The 23,890-nt window shown below is 44.9% G+C and overlaps 1 protein-coding gene across 1 annotated transcript in view; it reads left to right on the top strand.

Annotated features, from left to right (window-relative positions):
* LOC126176677 (serine/threonine-protein kinase Nek8) overlaps positions 1 to 23,890 on the top strand; it is a 306,561-nt gene that overhangs the window by 10,559 nt on the left and 272,112 nt on the right. Inside the window, exons 2-4 of the mRNA XM_049923838.1 lie at positions 1,981 to 2,162; positions 15,065 to 15,165; positions 15,566 to 15,742. Coding sequence (XP_049779795.1) covers positions 2,015 to 2,162; positions 15,065 to 15,165; positions 15,566 to 15,742 — 426 coding nt within the window. The 5' untranslated portion in view covers positions 1,981 to 2,014. The remainder of the gene's footprint in view (positions 1 to 1,980; positions 2,163 to 15,064; positions 15,166 to 15,565; positions 15,743 to 23,890) is intronic.

Raw genomic sequence — 23,890 nt, 5'->3', positions numbered from 1 at the left:
ACAACCTTCACACTGCTGTCACTCCTAATGTTCACTGAATTAATTAGAACAAGCACAGCTCTTATATCCGAAACACACTGCATGTAGAACACCAGCAAGCTGACGATAACGACCGAAAACCACACCCGTCAGTTTTGTTGCCAACGCCATTTTTATGATAGCAGCAAGTTTCTAAATCTCGGAAGGCCTATTAATGAAACAACGCTACCAGTATTCTTGTCACCAAAGGGGTTTTAGAAACTCGCTCAGTGCATAATTAAATGTATTTAATCTCTAAAGAAGTTATGATTGGCCTAATTATTGCTGACAAACCCGTCACACGCTGGACATGGGGATTTATCGTTTAATTTGGCGATAGCGCTGTTCGGTGATCACCACAGTTGATTACCAGTTTGCGTTCTGAAATTTATTTCGATAGTTAGAAGTAGATAGTTTATAAAGGTTGTCCAGTTTTTCTTGAGTCGTGTTAGAGGCCAGCATGGCGGACGATGTGGAAGCACTACAGTGACCGCAGGACGAAGAATGTTGTGCGGGAAACATCAACAGTGCTGACAATATGTGCAGATTGCGCAACATTCTGACAGCTTGCTGAGAAGGAAATGACGCATGCAAGTAACAATTTTTCGTAAAAGTACTTTAAAGCGACGTTCATATTCACGTGTGGTACTTATTTGTAGCAATGAAACTGATAGGAAATTAAATTGAGGCCACAGCTCAAGTCAAACAATAATCAGAATCATGCGTAATAGCTACTGCAGCGCCGATCAGTGCCGGCTTCCGTAGATTGGCAGCAACGTAAAGCGTCACGAAAACTTACAGTTCTGTCGACGAGTGCTTTGTGTTGCAAGGGGACACTGCCCACCAAAAATTGGACACGCTATAAAATCATGTTGTTACAGCGTTTTATTTTCTGTGATTTTAAATTTCTTAAATAACAAAAGCGTCGCTAGCAACATTGACCGTAAGTGCTTGTACGGTAGCTCAGTACAGTTCGGCGAAAACTTCGATCTTCAATAAAAACACAACTGAATAAAGGAGAAAAATACATGTAGAAAAATAATGTTTTCCCTCGCCCCACCCCCACCTTCACCCCCCAAAATCCCGGGGGCCTCCCACATTTATCTGTCAGATAAATAACGAAAAAAACACAACAGCGGTATTTTCGTTGCAGTATTCTCGTATATAACATTTTCCACAGGAAGCGTCACTGTGCCTTGTCGTATCCCATGACTGCTTCGACCAGTATCAGTATACCTACAGAATCCAGCACACAAAGACTATATCATAGCCACAGGAGACGAGATTAACACTTTCGCACTCTCGTCTTCATATGGTCTTGTAACAGAGCAATAGCGTCTGAACTTGGCGTTCCAAGACATGCACGTTTCATTAGAGATGCCCTTAATTAGCTAGTAAGACAGATCCATTTTATATCTGTGTGAGGCCAAGGCCTCATATGTGACATTTAGTCAAGTCAGTCATCTACATATTTGGTTTACCTTACTTTCCTTGTTTTTACTCGAACTAATCAAAGCGTATTTAATGCCTCTTGGAAATTCCTTATTAACCCCATTTTTCTAAAGAGACAGAGATGCCCTGCTTTCCGTTTGTGTCTTAATTTGGTTGATTTGTTCAACAGCCACATCTACACAGCCCAAAAACATAGCATATCATCTACAAAAGCAGAGTTGTAGGTTCATTTCTGTGTAGTGAAGCGTGACTCAGTTCCAGATCTTATTACTGCTCAGTTCTTTGCGCCATTCGCGGACTAGTTGCTCAAGAATCCGGCTGAACGGATATGAGAAACCAATTTCCTACCTCATGTTAATCGTACTTGCATTAAATTCCTTCCAGAATTTCATTTTTCATAAGATAACTCGAAAGCTAAGATTATGGCTACAGATTACTTATTGCTGGACTTGAGGTATGAGAGAGCTAGCTACTTTCAAATTCAATTGATGTTATGCACGCATGTTACAGGATTTTCCTTCCATCGTAGTCACAGCTGCTAACGATGCTCTCTGGCCGGTCGGACCAGGTGCGCAGCATGGTGCTGGCGTCCAGTAGGGCACCTCATCTCGCTGCCATCTCGGAGTGCGTCAGGACTGACGTCACTGTCGTCTCCTACAAGTATGACGCCGCCTCATTGGACCATATACTGCGTGAGTACGCGAAAACCAATATGGAAGTTAATGACAGAACAACGAGAAATACACAGTAGCAAAAAAAAAAAGAAAGACCAAAAAGGAGTTGTGCGACACAAACGAAAGCCGTTAGGCGTGTTTCTGCGTCTGAAAGATGATAGCTATTCAAATTTCGCGCCAGTCGCGTGAGAGTGGCGCTAGTAGCGCCACAGCGAGGATGCAAATCAGGTTTGCTTTAAATACACGTTCTAACGGCCATGAGCCTTAGTTACTTTTGACATTAGACGTGGTGAGTTGATTTTAGTCGAGAATGCGTTTAAGGCGACAAAAATGCCATTATCAACTCCCACTGAGTTTGAACGAGTTGTGTAATAGGGCTACGAGGAACTGGATGTTCCTTCTGCGATACTGCAGGAAGACTTGGCAAGAATGTAATCACTGCACACGACTGCTGCCAGCGGTGGTCACGAGAATACATGGTCGCAAGAAGACCGGGCTCCGGACGGCCATGTGTCACCACCGACAGGGTCGCGTCGTACTGCATCTGTAGCAACAATTTGAGCAGTAATTGACAGAAAAGTGACACAACCAGCTTTTATAAACCGATTACTTCTCGGAGCCAGATGCCCTGAACATGTATTCCACTGACCCTGAACCACCACCATTTGCGACATCAGTGGGCAGGGCGGAGGTCTGTTGTGTTTTTTGATGAAAGCTGGTTCTATTCCGGTGCCAGCGATGGCCGTGTGCTGCTTAAAGGAGGCCACTTGAGGACAAGCACTCAATCTGTCTGCATGCTAGACACACTGAACCTACACCTAGAGCTATGGTCTGGAGTGTGATTTCATATGACAGCAGGAGGACTCTCCTGATTATCCCACGCTCTCTGGTTGCAAAGCTGTTCGTCACTCTGGTGGTTCGACCTGTTCTGCTCCCACTCATGAACACCATTCCAGGGGGGTGTTTTCCAGCAGGATAACGCTCGCCCACATACCGCTGTTTAACCCAACATGCTCTACAGTGTCGACATGTTGCCTTGGCCTGCTCGATCACGAGATTTGTCTCCAATGGAGCAAATATGTGACATCAACGGACAACAACTCCAGCGTCATCGACAAAAAGCATTAACTGTGCATGTATTGACCCACCAAGTGCAGCAGGCATTGAACTCCATCCGACAAACTAACATCCGGCTGTACAACAGAACGGATGCACATTTGCATGCTTCTATTCAACATTGTGGCAGTTAGACCGGTTATTAGTGTACCAGCATTTCATATCTGCAATGGCTTTCCTTACGCTTACATTGACCTATCTTGCAATATCAATCACTTAAATACACTCCTGGAAATTGAAATAAGAACACCGTGAATTCATTGTCCCAGGAAGGGGAAACTTTATTGACACATTCCTGGGGTCAGACACATCACATGATCACACTGACAGAACCACAGGCACATAGACACAGGCAACAGAGCATGCACAATGTCGGCACTAGTACAGTGTATATCCACCTTTCGCAGCAATGCAGGCTGCTATTCTCCCATGGAGACGATCGTAGAGATGCTGGATGTAGTCCTGTGGAACGGCTTGCCATGCCATTTCCACCTGGCGCCTCAGTTGGACCAGCGTTCGTGCTGGACGTGCAGACCGCGTGAGACGACGCTTCATCCAGTCCCAAACATGCTCAATGGGGGACAGATCCGGAGATCTTGCTGGCCAGAGTAGTTGACTTACACCTTCTAGAGCACATTGGGTGGCACAGGATACATGCGGACGTGCATTGTCCTGTTGGAACAGCAAGTTCCCTTGCTGGTCTAGGAATGGTAGAACGATGGGTTCGATGACGGTTTGGATGTACCGTGCACTATTCAGTGTCCCCTCGACGATCACCAGTGGTGTACGGCCAGTGTAGGAGATCGCTCCCCACACCATGATGCCGGGTGTTGGCCCTGTGTGCCTCGGTCGTATGCAGTGCTGATTGTGGCGCTCACCTGCACGGCGCCAAACACGCATACGACCATCATTGGCACCAAGGCAGAAGCGACTCTCATCGCTGAAGACGACACGTCTCCATTCGTCCCTCCATTCACGCCTGTCGCGACACCACTGGAGGCGGGCTGCACGATGTTGGGACGTGAGCGGAAGACGGCCTAACGGTGTGCGGGACCGTAGCCCAGCTTCATGGAGACGGTTGCGAATGGTCCTCGCCGATACCCCAGGAGCAACAGTGTCCCTAATTTGCTGGGAAGTGGCGGTGCGGTCCCCTACGGCACTGCGTAGGATCCTACGGTCTTGGCGTGCATCCGTGCGTCGCTGCGGTCCGGTCCCAGGTCGACGGGCACGTGCACCTTCCGCCGACCACTGGCGACAACATCGATGTACTGTGGAGACCTCACGCCCCACGTGTTGAGCAATTCGGCGGTACGTCCACCCGGCCTCCCGCATGCCCACTATACGCCCTCGCTCAAAGTCCGTCAACAGCACATACGGTTCACGTCCACACTGTCGCGGCATGCTACCAGTGTTAAAGACTGCGATGGAGCTCCGTATGCCACGGCAAACTGGCTGACACTGACGGCGGCGGTGCACAAATGCTGCCCAGCTAGCGCCATTCGACGGCCAACACCGCGGTTCCTGGTGTGTCCACTGTGCCGTGCGTGTGATCATTGCTTGTACAGCCCTCTCGCAGTGTCCGGAGCAAGTATGGTGGGTCTGACACACCGGTGTCAATGTGTTCTTTTTTCCATTTCCAGGAGTGTATGTTACCTAGACAATTGTATTTCCCAAGTTTCATTAGTGTATATTAATTGTTTTTTCGTGTTGCGATTTTTGTCGCTAGTGTTTGTTAATACACACCACGACTCAAAACACAATTACGTTCGCAATTTGCGTGAGCTGCACAGTGAGCGCACTTGGCCCTTCACTTACACAGTAAGCTTGCCTTCAACCTAGCTCCGACCAGCTTGCTGCGGGCGGCCGCTTGAGCGCCAATGGGCTCGCATGACTCTTCGACGTTTTCGGTATCTTATGGCACGCACCCTACAGGACGTCGTCTCCATGAGCTGAATGAAAAGGGTGTAGTACTAGCTAGTGTGAGGTGTCAGTTGAGCACTAATGACGCTGTGAGAGCTGAACCCAGTGACCTATACAGTGAACAGATCGATACCCAAGAGACCAAGCGAATGAAAAAGTGAAGTCACGCAACGGATAACTAATTAAATATCTGAGTTAAACAAGGGCGGCCCAATTACACCTGAAATATGGGTACCAAAACTCACATAGATATACTGATAAAGGTTTTCATCAAATTATATCGTGAAATTCATGAAATTAAAGGTCACTATATCAAACTGATTTATTACTGTGTGCATTAATGTTATTCTAGCCACTGAATAAACAGTTCCTGTCCAGTTTCTGTGTTGTTTTGCGCTTTTTTTATGTGCAGCTTTTTGTCCTCGCTACGAATAGTGGCTTTACGAAGTATCCGACATTATATGCCCATTGCGTTCGCTTTGTTCGCTAGGGAAAGGGTTGAGATGGATTACATTCACTGACAGCAGCAGTTTCTGTCCGGTTTCAAACCAATGACAGTGTGTGACGCTCATCTTCAGTCCTTGTCGGTCAGGACTTTTTTACGACAACTGTTCTTACACCATATTAAATGGCAGCCAGTTCTGCACCATTCCTTGTAGACACGCTAGACATCTTGCGCTGATACACCCACCAACCCGACAACTTCATTCACGGCGTGGTCACGGACACGTTTAAACGCGATAGCTCCTTTCTGCCATTCTGTCACATCCCCACGTCGCCCCCGTTTACTGCAGTGACTCTGTACAACCGACTATTACGTACATACAGCCTCACTTCCTTGACTTACATCAGTGATGAAGGGACACGTGGCCACCTGGTGCTGGTTCTACACCATCAACATTGCTCCAAAGCGACCAGTATACTCTTCCAAGGACATGTCTAACAGTCTGTCTGGTCAGCTTGTTACACACATTTGTTAGGGTTCCCTTGCATCAGTTTCATTATCGCAACTTAAATCATTCGTCATTATTTTAACACTTAGGATTCTAGTCTTGTACGTAGCTGCCATTACATTTGAACTGGCTGAAATACACTGGTGTCCAAAATTGAAGCAATAAACCGAAATTTGGCAAGATTGCGTTTATTTTGCCACAAAACAGTATAACCAGGTGATAGTAAAGTAGAAACGGTATAAGGAATACTGAACGTAAATACACTCCTGGAAATGGAAAAAAGAACACATTGACACCGGTGTGTCAGACCCACCATACTTGCTCCGGACACTGCGAGAGGGCTGTACAAGCAATGATCACACGCACGGCACAGCGGACACACCAGGAACCGCGGTGTTGGCCGTCGAATGGCGCTAGCTGCGCAGCATTTGTGCACCGCCGCCGTCAGTGTCAGCCAGTTTGCCGTGGCATACGGAGCTCCATCGCAGTCTTTAACACTGGTAGCATGCCGCGACAGCGTGGACGTGAACCGTATGTGCAGTTGACGGACTTTGAGCGAGGGCGTATAGTGGGCATGCGGGAGGCCGGGTGGACGTACCGCCGAATTGCTCAACACGTGGGGCGTGAGGTCTCCACAGTACATCGATGTTGTCGCCAGTGGTCGGCGGAAGGTGCACGTGCCCGTCGACCTGGGACCGGACCGCAGCGACGCACGGATGCACGCCAAGACCGTAGGATCCTACGCAGTGCCGTAGGGGACCGCACCGCCACTTCCCAGCAAATTAGGGACACTGTTGCTCCTGGGGTATCGGCGAGGACCATTCGCAACCGTCTCCATGAAGCTGGGCTACGGTCCCGCACACCGTTACGCCGTCTTCCGCTCACGCCCCAACATCGTGCAGCCCGCCTCCAGTGGTGTCGCGACAGGCGTGAATGGAGGGACGAATGGAGACGTGTCGTCTTCAGCGATGAGAGTCGCTTCTGCCTTGGTGCCAATGATGGTCGTATGCGTGTTTGGCGCCGTGCAGGTGAGCGCCACAATCAGGACTGCATACGACCGAGGCACACAGGGCCAACACCCGGCATCATGGTGTGGGGAGCGATCTCCTACACTGGCCGTACACCACTGGTGATCGTCGAGGGGACACTGAATAGTGCACGGTACATCCAAACCGTCATCGAACCCATCGTTCTACCATTCCTAGACCGGCAAGGGAACTTGCTGTTCCAACAGGACAATGCACGTCCGCATGTATCCCGTGCCACCCAACGTGCTCTAGAAGGTGTAAGTCAACTACCCTGGCCAGCAAGATCTCCGGATCTGTCCCCCATTGAGCATGTTTGGGACTGGATGAAGCGTCGTCTCTCGCGGTCTGTACGTCCAGCACGAACGCTGGTCCAACTGAGGCGCCAGGTGGAAATGGCATGGCAAGCCGTTCCATAGGACTACATCCAGCATCTCTACGATCGTCTCCATGGGAGAATAGCAGCCTGCATTGCTGCGAAAGGTGGATATACACTGTACTAGTGCCGACATTGTGCATGCTCTGTTGCCTGTGTCTATGTGCCTGTGGTTCTGTCAGTGTGATCATGTGATGTATCTGACCCCAGGAATGTGTCAATAAAGTTTCCCCTTCCTGGGACAATGAATTCACGGTGTTCTTATTTCAATTTGCAGGAGTGTAGCTGCAACACGCATAACGGTAGACAAAAATGTTCCTCGTTTTTTCCAACTTGACGGATTTACACAAACATTCCGACAACTGGTTAATGCGTTCGGTATGAGGTGTGACCACTTCTGGCACCAATACTGGCCTGACAAGCGACAGAGCGTGCTGTGTATGTATGTCATGAATGTCATGTTGAGGCAATAACGCCAATTTTTCCTGCAGCGCTGCTCGCAAATCTTGGAGAGTGGTTGGTGGATGCTGACGTGATGCAACCCGTGTCCCTGGTGCGTCCCAGACGTGCTCTGTGGTATTCAAATCTGGAGAGGGAGCAGGCCACGCCATGCGTGCGGTATCTTCCGTTTCCGAGAAAACGTCAACTACGCGTACTCTATGAGGTCGAGTATTATCGTCCAGCAATGCGAAGTCTGGGCCCCCAGCACCTCGCAAAAACCGCACATGAGTTCCCAAGATCTCGTCACGATACCTGACAGCAATTAAACCTTGCCGATTTAAGAGTACAATTTCATGAAGATGTGTTCGAGTGGTCAACATAATCCCCGCTCACACCATTAGGGATCACACTCGGTATCAGTCTCTTTCCACAATGTCTCGGTCCCGAAATCGTGCACCACGATCCCTGCAGATGCGAATGCGTCGAGAATCATTGTCCAGACAAAATCGTGACTCATCGGTGAAAGAAACATTGGCCCGCTGTTCGACCGTCCAGGCGGCATGTTAATGGCTCCATTCTAGACGTTCCCTTCTATGGAGACGCGTCAGAGCAACGCATACAGTATGTCTCCGACAATAAAGGCCACTCTGCTGAAGTCTTCTGTACACCGTTTGCCTCGATACAACACTTCCAGTGGAAGCTGCGAGATCAGATGCCAGTTGCTGCGCAGTACTAAGGCGGTAACGTAGTGCCCTTAACAGCAAAATAACGTTCTCTCTTTCTGATGTTGCACGTGGTCGGCCCCGCCTTGGTCTTCGGGATACAGCTGAGATCTCTATAAAATGTCGCCACATCTGAAAAACAACAGAACGATTCACATTAAGCCACCGTGCCACATCAGTTTGCGATTTTCCTGTTTCCACTCTTCCCATAGCATTCCACCGCAGACAGCCCTGAAGGCGTCTTCTCTGTGCCGCACTGCACCATCTGTGACTGTGTACACAGCGATTGTGGATGTAGGACTACCCGGCAAACACTATCCCGGTTGATAGGTCACTTGACGTCATCGTCGGTGTGGTTGTCCGTTGACCAGAATGCCATCTTCCGTGCAGAACACGATCGTACGGACATCTGTTGACAATTCCTATGATTGTATCGTGAATTAGACATAGAATGGGGAAAAAGTGTATTTGATGATGTAATTTTGGACATCGGCATATGTCGTTTTTTGGAAGTAGTAACTCGTGTGTATAAATATATAGTTGTAATTTCAAAACTTTTTTAGGTTTATTATAATTTCTACTTTAAATATACATATTTTGGCATTGCTACTGTTAAATCTGAATTCACAAATGATATTTCAGTTTAAGTAATAATCACAGATAAAAACTGAGAAGGACTTCTGTTATTCAAATACTACCTCGGGAAGTAAACAGGGGATCTTTCTGTTTAAATTTCTTTTGAAGCCAGTTTAAATCTAAAGGAACACACAAAACACAAGAACAATGCAAAATTTTGCATTCGTTGTTGGTACAGTGTGATACAAATTGAAACACTACACTCACAGGAATCATATGGTTGAATTGATTCCTGATATAAAAACAGGCGAACTTTTCATACAAGCAGGTGAACCTTTCATAACAACAGTCTGCGATAACAACACGGTAAATGTGTAATTTGAATCATCATCAGGTTCAAAAATGGCTCTGAGCACTATGGGACTTAACATATATGGTCATCAGTCCCCTAGAACTTAGAACTACTTAAACCTAACCAACCTAAGGACATCACACAACACCCAGTCATCACGAGGCAGAGAAAATCCCACCATCAGGTATTTCTTTCTCATTATCTGCATAATAGGCAAGGACTCTGTAAATCATTTGCAATAGACGTTTCTTCTCTTTACTGCATATTTTGTACACAAAATCAATACAAGCGTACACAAAACACACGACACAGAGAGAACTTGAACATCACCTAACGTCTAAAAAACAGGAGACGATAAAAAATATTTAAAAACGACAAGTTTTTCCATCTATCAAAATCTATGAATCATGCGGATCTAACAGACGTTTGCGGGAGCCGTAAATATACGTTTGACACCGTGGAGAATTATCATAATTGGTGTGACGTAGTATTGTGTTCGCCGCATATTCCCATTGCCCGCAAGCGCCGTAATATTACGTCAGCCGCACGCTATAAGTGATATTTGCTCAGATAATGTACTAATGTTGGTCAAACTCGACTCATAGAAATCCATATGACATCTGTTCACCATAACGCTGAAGAACGAAATCGACGAAGCTGCAGAAAACTTCTAAAACTATTCTGTGGGACAAACACAATAGACAGTAAGGAATAATTATGTACGGTAACTATGTCTTTCAACATGGTATTCGACTGATATGTCTTTCAACTGAAACGTCTACAGCACACAATTTGTTCTACGTGTATTTTATTATTCTCTAACTTACAGGATTTTTTGTGATTGCTGCCACTCACTGCAATTCTTAAGGCGTGATTATCAAGTTGTTGTTGTTGCCTTGGTTTGATGCAGCTCTCCGTGCAACTCTATCCTGTGCAATCTCCCATACCTACTGCAGCTTACGTCCTTATGAATCTGCTTAGTCTATTCATCTCTTGGTCTCCCTCTACGATTTTTACCATCCACGCTGCCCTCCAGTACTAAATCGGTGATTCCTTGATGCCTCAGAACATGTCCTACCAATCTATCCCTACTTCTAGTCAAGTTGTGCCACAAACTCCTCGCCAAATCTATTCAATACCTCCTCATTAGTTATGTGATCTCCCATCTAATCTTCAGCATTCTTCTGTAGCATCACATTTCGAAAGCTTCTATTCTCTTCTTGTCTAAACTATTTACCGTCCATGTTTCACTTCCATACATGGCTACACTCCATACAAATACTTTCAGAAACGACTTCCTGACACTTAAATCTATACTCGATGTTAACAGATTTCTCTTCTTCAGAAACGCTTTCCTTCCCATTGCCAGTCTACATTTTACATCCTGTTTACTTCGACCATCATCAGTTATTTTGCTCCCCAAATAGCAAAACTCCTTTACTACTTTAAGTGTCTCATTTCCTAATCTAATTCCCTCAGCATCACCCGACTTAATTCGACTACATTCCATTACCCTCGTTTTGCTTTTGTTGATGTTCATCTTATATCCTCCTTTCAAGACACTGTCCATTCCGTTTAACTGCTCTTCCAACTCCTTTGCTCTCTCTGATAGAATTACAATGTCATCGGCGAACCTCAAAGTTTTTATTTCTTCTCCATGGATTTTAATACCTACTCCGAATTTTTCTTTTGTTTCCTTCACTGCTTGCTCAATATACAGATTGAATAACATCGGGGAGAGGCTACAACCCTGTTTCACTCCCTTCCCAACCACTGCTTGCCTTTCATGCCCCTCAACTCTTATAACTGCCATTTGGTTTCTATACAAATTGTAAATAGCCTTTCGCTCCCTATCTTTTACCCCTGCCACCTTCAGAATTTGAAAGAGAGTATTCCACTCAACATTGTCAAAAGCTTTCTCTAAGTCTACAAATGCTAGAAAAGTAGGTTTGCTTTGTCTTAATCTAGCTTCTAAGATAAGTCGTAGGGTCACTATTGCCTCACGTGTTCCAATATTTCTACGGAATCCAAACTGATCTTTCCCTAGGTCGGCTTCTACTAGTTTTTCCATTCATCTGTAAAGAATTCGCGTTAGTACTTTGCAGCCGTGACTTATTAAACTGATAGTTCGGAAATTTTTACATATGTCAACACCTGCTTTCTTTGGGATTGGAATTATTATATTCTTCTTGAAGTCTGAGAGTATTTCGCCTGTCTCATACATCTTGCTCACCAGATGGTAGAGTTTTGTCAGGACTGGCTCTCCCAAGGCCGTCAGTAGTTCTAATGGAATCTTGTCTAATCCCGGGGCCTTGTTTCAGCTTAGGTCTTTCAGTGCTCTGTCAAACTCTTCACGCAGTATCATATCTCCCATTTCATCTTCATCTACATCCTCTTCCATTTCCATAATATTGTTCTCAAGTACATCGCCCTTGCATAGACCCTCTATATACTCCTTCCACCTTTCTGCTTTCCCTTCTTTGCTTAGAACTGGGTTTCCATCTGAGCTCTTAATATTCATAGAAGTGGTTCTCTTTTCTCCAAAGGTCTCTTTAATTTTCCTGTAGGCAGTATCTATCTTACCCCTAGTGAGATAAGCCTCTACGTTCTTACGTTTATCCATTAGCCATCCCCGCTCAGCCATTTTGCACTTCCTGTCGATCTCATTTTTGAGACGTTTGTATTCCTTTTTGCCTGCTTCATTTACTGCATTTTTATATTTTCTCCTTTCATCAATTAAATTCAATATTTCTTCTGTTACCCAAGGATTTCTACTAGCCCTCGTCTTTTTACCTACTTGATCCTCTGCTGCCTTCACTACTTCATCCCTCAAAGCTACCCATTCTTCTTCTACTGTATTTCTTTCCCCCATTCCTGCCATTTGTTCCCTTACGCTTTCCCTGAAACTCTGTACAACCTCTGGTTTAGTCAATTTATCCAGGTCCCATCTCCTTAAATTCCCACCTTATAAGTATAAGCAGCTATTCAGACATGCGCTATTCAGGTTGTACGTCATTCTACCACATCACTCATATCCCCTGCCACTGGAAGCGTAAGAAAGATTCCAGTCATTTAGCGTCGTGTCTCTTGATTACGATTAGTCCACACCAGAAAATGAATCCGTGCAGGTATTTCGTGAAGTTTCTGATATGTACCTCCAAACAGACTCATTCCTTTAGTAATTCTATGGTTGACATACAGGGATTTGACAAAATCGTGGAAACATAAGAAACACAACTCATTATCAAGCCTAAAACGGTGTAGGAAAATGGTTAGTATTCAAAACGAGCTCCAGTCGTCTTGGAAAGGATAAATGCAGGTCCTGTATGGTTTTCATGGGAATCATATCATTCTTCCTGCAGAACAGGAGCAAGTTCAGGTGATAATGATAGAGGTGGTTTGCAGCCACACACACTTCTCTCCAAAGAGTGCTCCCTTCGCGTTGATTTGGTACTGACGGGAATGACAAAAACGACATTCAGTTCTGCAGTGACTTCTGCAGCTGACGTCCTCTTATTTTTGTCACAATCCTGCTCAATGACCGTCTGTCTCGATCACTTAACATGCATTTCCGTTCGCACTATGACTTAGCAGATGATGTTTTTCTGCTTTCCCTGCATAAGGCATAAATCTGTGATATGGTGCCTCTTGTAACACCAAATACTTTGGCTATCTTGGTGACGGAGGTACCCACCGTACGTGGACCAACGATTTGCCCACGTTAACGTAGCGAATGCACTGCAACTACACATAACATTGTTCTGACCACGGACATTGCACGGGTGCCACTTGTGGCCAAACACAATAGCGCAACCTGCAGGCTTGGCTAGCATCTGCATTTACTTTCTAGCATCCATTTCTAGCTGTTTTTCTGTATTTTTGTCCAACTCCTGTAACGTGTCTGTATCAAGCTTACGTAACGCCATGTATTTCCTTGTACAGAAATAACACTACACACGTGAATTCCGGTCTGTCTTCGTTGTTATCCCTCTTCGCAGCTGTTCTTGTGTAATCCATAAAATTCGCTTTATATTTCACACATACACTACCGGCCATTAGAATTGCCACACCACGAAGATGACGTGCTACAGACGCGAAATTTAACCGACAGGAAGAAGATGCTGTGATATGCAAATGATTAGCTTTTCAGAGCATTCACACAAGGTTGACGCCGGTGACGACACATACAACGTGCTGACATGAGGATAGTTTCCAACCGATTTCTCATACACAAACAGCAGTTGACCTGCGTTGCCTGGTGAAACGTTCTTGTGATGCCTCGTGTAAGGAGGAGAAATGCGTACCATCACGTTTCCGACTTTGATAAAGGTCGGATTGTAGCCTATCGCGATTGCGGTTTATCGTATCGCGACATTGCTGCTCGCGTTGGTCGAGATAATATGACTGTTAGCAGAATATGGAATCGGTGGGTTCAGGAGGGTAATACGGAACGCCTTGCTGGATCCCAAAGGCCTAATATCACTAGCAGTCGAGATGACAGGCATCTTATCTGCATGGCTGTAACGGATCGTACAGCCACGTCTCGATCCCTGAGTCAACAGATGGGGACGTCTGCAAGACAACAACCATCTGCAAGAACAGTTCGACGACGTTTGCAGCAGCATGGACTATCAGCTCGTTAACCATGGCTGCGGTTACCCTTGACGCTGCATCACAGACAGGAGCGCCTGCGATGGTGTGCTCAACGACGAACCTGGGTGCACGAATGGCAAAACGTCATTTTTTCGGATGAATCCAGGTTCTGTTTACAGCATCATGATGGTCGCATCCGTGCATCACCCGGCGTGATGGTATGGGGTGCCATTGCTTACACGTCTCGGTCACCTCTTGTTCGCATTGACGGCACTTTGAACAGTGGACGTTAAATTTCAGATGTGTTACGACCCGTGCCTCTACCCTTCATTCGATCCCTGCGAAACCCTACATTTCAGCAGGATAACGCACGACCGCATGTTGCAGGTCCTGTACGGGCCTTTCTGGATATAGAAAATGTTCGACTGCTGCCCTGGCCAGTACATTCTCCAGATCTCTCACCAATTGAAAGCCTCTGGTCAATGGTGGCCGAGCAACTGGCTCGTCACAATACGCCAGTCACTACTCTTGATGAACTGTGGTATCGTGTTGAAGCTGCATGGGTAGCTGTACCTGTACACGTCATCCAAGCTCTGTTTGACTCAATGCCCAGGCGTATCAAGGCCGTTATTACGGCCAGAGGTGGTTGTTGTGGGTACTGATTTCTGAGGATCTATGCACCCAAAGTGCGTGAAAATGTAATCACGTCAGTTCTAGTATAATATATATATGTCCAATGAATACCCGTTTATCATCTGCATTTCTTCTTGGTGTAGCAATTTTAATGGCCAGTTGTGTAGTTACAATAAAAGTGACATGTTTATGTTATCTATGCTTTTCCCACAGAACTAGTCCAAAGAAATCTTGGAAAAACACGAGTGGAGAGAATTGCAATGATGATGCACTGCTCAGAAACGGATATCTTCTTGTCCTCTGTTGGTGGGAAGGTATGTATTCTGGCTTCTCTTTAAACTTTATAAAAACTCTACTGTCCGAGCTGTTAATGGTACCTAAATGTATTAATTAGTTAGTTCTCAGCTGCTAAAACAGAATTTTTTTTCAACATATTTCCCTCAGGTAGACAGTGTAAAGTTCTAAGTAATGGCTTATCATTAAAAGTATCGAATATTGTGTTGCAAGCGAAGTAATTTGGCGATATCGTGAAATCAATAATCATAAGATAATCTTAGGGTTTCTTCTTCTTTTCTTGTCTGTGTTTGAATAAAAGATGAAGTGAGAGAAGTCCTGAAATCCGCAAGACATTGATACACATCGCAGTAAGAGAGATAAGAGAGCAATATGACTCCATTTGTAATAAAGTAATTATAATTTCTTCTTGATTAAAAGGTGTTGAGCGTAGTCGGCAATAAAGTTGATTCTGATGTCAGGATCTTCCTGAGACAGCTGATCACAATTCACATGGACAGAACAACAGGGCGTTGTCGACTCGATTTTCTCAATGCCGCTCCAGCACTGCATCCCAACGGTCTCTTCATGGCCAAACAGCTGGAAATTCTTCTTGGGGTGAGTTTCTTTTTTGTGTTTTGGTACAATTTGTATAAATGGATATTTATTTATTAGTTGGAACCACTTCCATGGCTGGAGCGTAATCTCGATATTGGCAGTGGAAGCATAGGAAGGGAGCTCCACCCAAGACATACGTCCGAAAAAAACCAACTTCATAAATCACTAGTTACTTGTTCCAAGATTATGATATGGAGCATCTACTACTACTACATCTACTACATTTATACTCCGCAGAATTCTTCTATGGTACAGAAAGAGTTGATAAGAAGAAAACTCCTTAATCTACATTTAAAAACTCAGACATTTTATTTCAATTAGTAGACTGTTAAAGAGTTTTATAGCTGCTTATTTAACCCCTTTCTATGTCAAAGTTAAACTCATCAGATCATTTTCCCTTCTAGTGTTGTACTTGTTATTATCTCTGTTACTCTCAAACTTACAATGGATTTTTGATAGCAAATTTCATAAGTGAATAATTGTACTGTGAGGCTGCGTTTAATATTCCCAGCTACTTAAAGAGATAAGCACAAGATGTACGGGTGTGAACTTCACACATAACTGTATGAATCATGTTTGTCTAAGCGAGGAGCTCTCCCAGAATATTGTCCCATAACACATCAACGAATGAACATTTGGACTATAGCATAAAATGATCGAACGCATGAAATAGTGGCTAGTGGGCTGCATGTCGGTTTTCTTATGAACTTCTCCGAGAATTTCTTCAAGTGTTTATCTGCACTTAGAAGTTGTCAAGAAAGCTACAACCCAACAATAAACCTATTTGTTCGTAGTGGGAATGTTTGTAAGCCTTCTCTCAAGCAGCTCCAGGCCTTCGTGACTCAGCAGTGGTCCCCTGCTCTCTGTCAGTCTTGAAACGGTCCAAGGTAAACACTTCAGTTAAACCGTAACTGGCCGGCTTTCGAACTAAGGTAGGAAGATTAGTCATTAGAGACGGAGCACAAGCTCGGAATGTTTCAGGAATAAGAAAGGAAAGCGGCCTTTCTCCTCCAAAGGAACCATTTCGGCATTTGTCTGGAGCGAGTTTAGGGAAATGACAGAAAACCTAAATCCAGATGGCGTACCGCTGATTTGACCTGTTGTCCTCTCGAATACGAGTCCAGTGTGCTAACCACTGCGCAACCTCACTTGATCTGGCGTCGAGAAAGGCTCATTATTTTCAGATATATCTGAAATAGAGCTCTTTTCACCCGAACGCCTGGCTGCAAGGGATGACAGTGGGGAGTGAACACGATGTGAGAATGAATGAGAAAAACTAATCCTTTACAATGCTAAGCTTGACAAATGTTGACATTCTTGCTTCTACAGTTAGAGCATTGACCTAGTGACACAGTCTACAAGACAACCAGCAGGTGATCAAAATTTTATTTTTATCTTTATTTACACGACAAGTTCCGTAGTACCAAATTGAGGAACAAATATCCAAGGTCATGGATCGTGTCAGTACATCAAATTACAACATAAAGGTAACAACAAATAAAAATAAAATGTTTATGAACCCAAAAAAAGTCAAGCCCTAAGTTTAAGTAAACGCAGTCAACAATATAACATGTGAATCAGCTTAATTTTTCAAGGACTCCTCAGCAGAATAGAAGGAGTGACCCACGAGGAAACTCTTCAGTTTCGGTTTGAAAGCGCCTGGACTAGTGCTAAGATTTTTGAATTCTGGTGGTGGCTTATTGAAGATGGATCCAGCAGCATGCTGCACACCTTTTTGCACAAGAGTTAAGGAAGTCCGATCCAAATGTAGTTGGATTTATGCCGAGAATTAGCTGAGTGAAAGCTGCTTGTTCTTGGGAATAAGCTGATATTGTTGACAAGAAACGACAGTAAAGACTGTATATATTGAGAGGCCAATGTCAAAGTACCCACACAAGTGAACAGGGGTTGACAAGAGGTCCGCGAACTTACACCACTTGCTGCTCGAACCGCTTGTTTCTGAGCCAAAAATATCCTTTTAGAAGGGGAAGAGTTACCCAAAATAAAATACCATACGACATAAGCGAATGAAAATAAGCAAAGTAGACTAATTTTCGTGTCGAACAATCACTTTCTTCAGATACCGCTGAATTGGTAAAAATGGCAGCATTAAATATTCGAACAAGATCTTGAACGTGGGCTTTCCACGGCAGTTTACTATCCATCTGAACACCTAGAAATTAGAACTGTTCAGTTTCACTAATCATATGCCCATTCTGAGAAATTAAAACGTCGGATTTTGTTTAATTGTGTGTTAAGGAGACTGTAAAAACTGAGTCTTACTGTGATTTAGCGTTAGTTTATTTTCTACGACTTATGTCATGAGGTGCGTTATTTGAAACCGAGCCAATGTTGCCCACAACACACTTTACTACCAAGCTAGTAACACAAGCAAACAGAAATATTTAAGAATTACCCATAATACTAGAGGGCTTATCATTTATATAAATAAGGAACAAGAGTGGCCCCAACACTGATCCTTGTCCCCCCACCCCCATTTGACCGTACCCCACTCAGGCCCCACATCACAGCCATTCTCAACACTGTGAATAATGACCTTTTGCTGTCTGTTGTTTAAGTAAGAGGTGAACCAATTGTCAGCTGCTCCCCGTATTCCTAATGGTCCAACTTCTGGAGCTATATTTTGTGATCAACACAATCAAACGCCTTAGTTAAATCAAAAAAATATGCCTGGCTCTCGAAACCTTTTGTTTAACCTATCCAGTACCTCACAGAGAAAAGAGAATATATCATTTTCATTTGTTAAACGACTTCTAAAGCCGAACTGTACATTTGATAGCAAATTATGTGATATAAAATGATCAATTATCCTTACATACACAGCCTTTTCAATAACTTTAGTAAACACTGATGGCATAGAAATATGTTAATTCACCAGCAATGCCCAGAAAATGATTTTTAAATACTGTGCATATATATGATTTATCAGTAACAGAAATATTTTTACTACGAACTGACTTCATATCGTCGATATTGTGCTTCTGACCAGACACTTCCTTCACAACTGACCATATGGTTTTAATTTTAATCTGTGAATTAGCTATTCTATTTCCGTACCGCATACCCTTTGCCTTCCTAATAAAATTTTTAAGTGTCTTGTAATAGTGTTTGTAATGGGCTACTGTAACTTGATTGTGACTACGTCTAACATTTTGATATAATTCCCACTTTGTTCTACATGATATCCTTATCCCACTAGTCATCCACCCAGGCTGCCTTTTACTGCCAGTAACCGGTTTAGAACGTTGTAATAAAAGCAACCCTCAAAGAGCATGAGAAATGTGTTAAGGAAAGCATTATTTTGTGATCCATTTTATAGGCGCTATAAACATCCTGCCACGCTTGTTCCTTCACGAGGTTTAAAACACTCTCTTTTGCCGTTGGATTAGCTTTCCTTCATAGTATGTAATTATATGTGACATTAGTTTGAGTACAAAAGCCTTTTAGTGTTGGAATGTCGTGTGATGAGGGCCTCCCGTCGGGTAGACCGTTCGCCTGGTGCAAGTCTTTCGATTTGACGCCACTTCGGCGACTTGCACCTCGATGGGGATGAAATGATGATGATTAGGACAACACAACACCCAGTCCCTGAGCAGAGAAAATCTCCGACCCAGCCGGGAATCGAACCCGGGCCCTTAGGACTGACAGTCTGCCGCGCTGACCACTCAGCTATCGGGGGCGGACCTTTTAGTGTTAAAATTTGTTCATCATAATCCACGCAAGCTTCATAATGTCGATACTATTGGTACACTAATCACCATATCTTATTGCATTCATTTCTTGTGCAAAATACACTCCTGGAAATGGAAAAAAGAACACATTGACACCGGTGTGTCAGACCCACCATACTTGCTCCGGACACTGCGAGAGGGCTGTACAAGCAATGATCACACGCACGGCACAGAGGACACACCAGGAACCGCGGTGTTGGCCGTCGAATGGAGCTAGCTGCGCAGCATTTGTGCTCCGCCGCCGTCAGTGTCAGCCAGTTTGCCGTGGCATACGGAGCTCCATCGCAGTCTTTAACACTGGTAGCATGCCGCGACAGCGTGGACGTGAACCGTATGTGCAGTTGACGGACTTTGAGCGAGGGCGTATAGTGGGCATGCGGGAGGCCGGGTGGACGTACCGCCGAATTGCTCAACACGTGGGGCGTGAGGTCTCCACAGTACATCGATGTTGTCGCCAGTGGTCGGCGGAAGGTGCACGTGCCCGTCGACCTGGGACCGGACCGCAGCGACGCACGGATGCACGCCAAGACCGTAGGATCCTACGCAGTGCCGTAGGGGACCGCACCGCCACTTCCCAGCAAATTAGGGACATTGTTGCTCCTGAGGTATCGGCGAGGACCATTCGCAACCGTCTCCATGAAGCTGGGCTACGGTCCCGCACACCGTTAGGCCGTCTTCCGCTCACGCCCCAACATCGTGCAGCCCGCCTCCAGTGGTGTCGCGACAGGCGTGAATGGAGGGACGAATGGAGACGTGTCGTCTTCAGCGATGAGAGTCGCTTCTGCCTTGGTGCCAATGATGGTCGTATGCGTGTTTGGCGCCGTGCAGGTGAGCGCCACAATCAGGACTGCATACGACCGAGGCACACAGGGCCAACACCCGGCTTCATGGTGTGGGGAGCGATCTCCTACACTGGCCGTACACCACTGGTGATCGTCGAGGGGACACTGAATAGTGCACGGTACATCCAAACCGTCATCGAACCCATCGTTCTACCATTCCTAGACCGGCAAGGGAATTTGCTGTTCCAACAGGACAATGCACGTCCGCATGTATCCCGTGCCACCCATCGTGCTCTAGAAGGTGTAAGTCAACTACCCTGGCCAGCAAGATCTCCGGATCTGTCCCCCATTGAGCATGTTTGGGACTGGATGAAGCGTCGTCTCACGCGGTCTGCACGTCCAGCACGAACGCTGGTCCAGCTGAGGCGCCAGGTGGAAATGGCATGGCAAGCCGTTCCACAGGACTACATCCAGCATCTCTACGATCGTCTCCATGGGCGAATAGCAGCCTGCATTGCTGCGAAGGGTGGATATACACTGTACTAGTGCCGACATTGTGCATGCTCTGTTGCCTGTGTCTATGTGCCTGTGGTTCTGTCAGTGTGATCATGTGATGTATCTGACCCCAGGAATGTGTCAATAAAGTTTCCCCTTCCTGGGACAATGAATTCACGGTGTTCTTATTTCAATTTCCAGGAGTGTATTTACATACGAAATGTAACTTTTCTTTATCTATTACCACGTTTCAGCTACTGCCATCGTCAGATATCAAAAAAGCTTAGGACTTATAAAGGAAACCTCTGTATTAGTACTAAATACTATACCCAATCCGCATTACTTCATTGACTAAGTCATTTCAATACGCGTTCTTCAAGTAGCAAGAATTCATCTTGCCTGGTCCGCTCCTCCCTCCGTATGACATGTTTTCGACACTCCGACATTTTTGTTTCAGGACTCTCGACAGCGTGCATGGCGTAATTGTGAAAGTTTTCGCTACATCCTTTTCTCTCACTCTAAATTCCACGGCCTTAGTAACATGATTCATTTCTGCGTGAACCAAACATTTGTATTTCTTTGAAGTCATTTTCACAGCTGATTTATGTACCTTCATACGTTATGCATTGTCGAGTTAACAATGGAGTTTCGTGAGGAGTTGAATGATGAAAGAAGTAAGGAAACCACTAAACAATTAGACTTACTGAATTAGATAGCCGCTAACTTCCATGTATTGTGTTTGCAAAGGTCTGTCATAACGATCGCCTCGATTTATTGAGTTTACCAAAACATATGATTTCTTCGATTTGTGGGGACAGTTGCGCACTCTTGACTTCTGCCTGCGTTGTATGTGCAGTGGCAGCGGATGTGTGACTGGGCGTGGGAGATGCCGGTGCTGTAGAGGACGGTGGTTGAGCAAAACATCTTCGGGCCTAACGTACAGCCCCGGCTCTGAAGGTGGCGATGGTGGGCAAACCGGGGGTTCTGATCCTGGCGCAATTTCAAGGGGGGCCAAATTCATATGTTTGAAGAAAAAGCACTTGTTTCACAAAGCGCTTAGAGTCCAGCGCACGTTGTTCTAACGAGTATTTATTTGATTTTGAAACACATCTCAGTGGTTTTGAAACACATCCTGAGCTGATTCCTGAAAGTATCCAAAGTTGATTTTTCATTACATGTTTAATGTACGTGACGTCTCTGACAGGGGAATCCTATTGCATTTAGAAAAAAAGTTCTATCCCGCAGAGAAAAGGGGACGGGGCTACATGAGTTAAGCCGAGTAAACCCGAAGGTTAGAACGTCAAGCGACGATCGCTGTCTATGTCGTTGACTGGCTGTGCGAATCATCAGCGTAATTATAATATTTAGCGAAATTCATAGAGCGAAACTACCGTAGTGGAAATAAATGATTAACAGGAATAACTAGTAAGACATATTGCATAGTACCTTAGCGTTGTAATAGTCCAGTTCTTCAGCAAACAAGCCGTATTACTAAATGATAAACATCCAAATAACATAGAGTGAAAGTCCACTGAATGCAGCGTTCCATCACATGTGGTTCGGAACAAAGGAAAATAAAGAAAATGTTAAAAGATCCTGGCTTGTTTATTCGAAAACAGAAAATGCAATTTACTATACTGTCTGCAAACTATACTCCAGCACTTCTACATCAGCTTTGTGTGCAGAGGGTCTTCAGAAAGTTATCTGAGCATGACGCGTCATAAACACACAAATGTTTTATCAAATGGAAAACCAGTCGGCAGCAAATGAAATTGTCTCAAGGCATCAATCGCAACACGAGAGATTAATTCACTCTGGGAAAGAAAAACGGAGACACATTTTACATGTTGTAATGGACACTATCATGTATCTTGCAACAAATGTATTCCTTTTCGAGGTTCTAAAGAAACACCGAGTGACATCGCTGAAAATTTTCCTCAGCCTAGCCAAAAAAATTTTCTTAATTTGATAACTATGCTCGTCAAATACAGTTCTACTCTCAAGGAGACCATGCAAAAAAAAAAAAAAAAAAAAAAAAAACAGATATGCTGTTTTTCAAAAACAATACAAAATGACATCATCGATATAGGGGAAAATCGGGAAAGAGTACGCACTTAGTATGTAACCGCTCATATATAGCAGTTGAGAAGCTTAAAACGAGGTTTTCTGATAGCAAATTATTGCTGGTTTATTTGGGAAAAGCATATATCAGTTACAGCTGCTTGACTTTTAACACAAACCTTAAATGTCAACATACGTAAGATACTGCTCGTTTGTAGTCTTAGCCGCATCGTCTGGTAAGATTAGGCGACATGTAGTCAAAGAGTACGCTGTAATCACAAGAAAATTAACCATGTCCTTCATAACTTGTAGACTTCACCACACCCTGGGCAATTCAAAACATCAGATCCCTCCGTGGATTTGGACCTTGTTGTTCCTGAAGATGATGACGCGGTTAAGTCCAGATTAGCCCTAGAGATTCTGCGTTATTGGTACTGGTATTTTGCCTCTTCTTGGTTTTGTCTGGTTTAGCTTGTTTATCGAAGGCTGCATTTTTCACTAAGTCCGCCCCAGTAGCTGAGTGGTCAGCGTGACGGATTGCCGTCCTCCGGGCCCGGGTTCGATTCCCGGCTGGGTCGGAGATTTTCTCCGCTCAGGGACTGGGTGTTGTGTTGTGTTCATCATCATTTCATCCCCATCCGGCGTGCAGGTCGCCCAATGTGGCGCCGAATGCAATAAGACCTGCGCCAAGGCGGCCGGACCTGCCCCGCGAGGGGCCTCCCGGCCAATGACGCCAAACGCTCATTTCCATTTCCATTTTTCACTAATTTTTTTGTACTTCTTTGTGTGATCGATCATGTTTCGGTAGCGGATAAATACTGGATAGGCCTACACCTGTTCGTACATCAGAGCCCTGAACTTCATTTGTGTTACTTTCTTGGTTTTTTCCTGGTGACTGCACAGACAAATCATCTGTCACTGAGGAGAAGCATTTGCCCGTGTCCTCCTGTTAAACTCCTTTGCCCTCTTGAGTTGTTGATGATTTGACTCTCCCTGTGATGTGTGAGGGAACAAGGTCCTGTACTGTGAAGACAACCGGATTGAGTGGAAATATTCCC

Source organism: Schistocerca cancellata, chromosome 3 (genome assembly GCF_023864275.1).
Source record: "Schistocerca cancellata isolate TAMUIC-IGC-003103 chromosome 3, iqSchCanc2.1, whole genome shotgun sequence".
NCBI classification, from domain to species: Eukaryota; Metazoa; Arthropoda; class Insecta; order Orthoptera; family Acrididae; genus Schistocerca; species Schistocerca cancellata.
The sequence above is the reverse complement of the archived record's forward strand: the minus strand, read 5'-3'. Positions and strand labels throughout refer to the sequence as shown.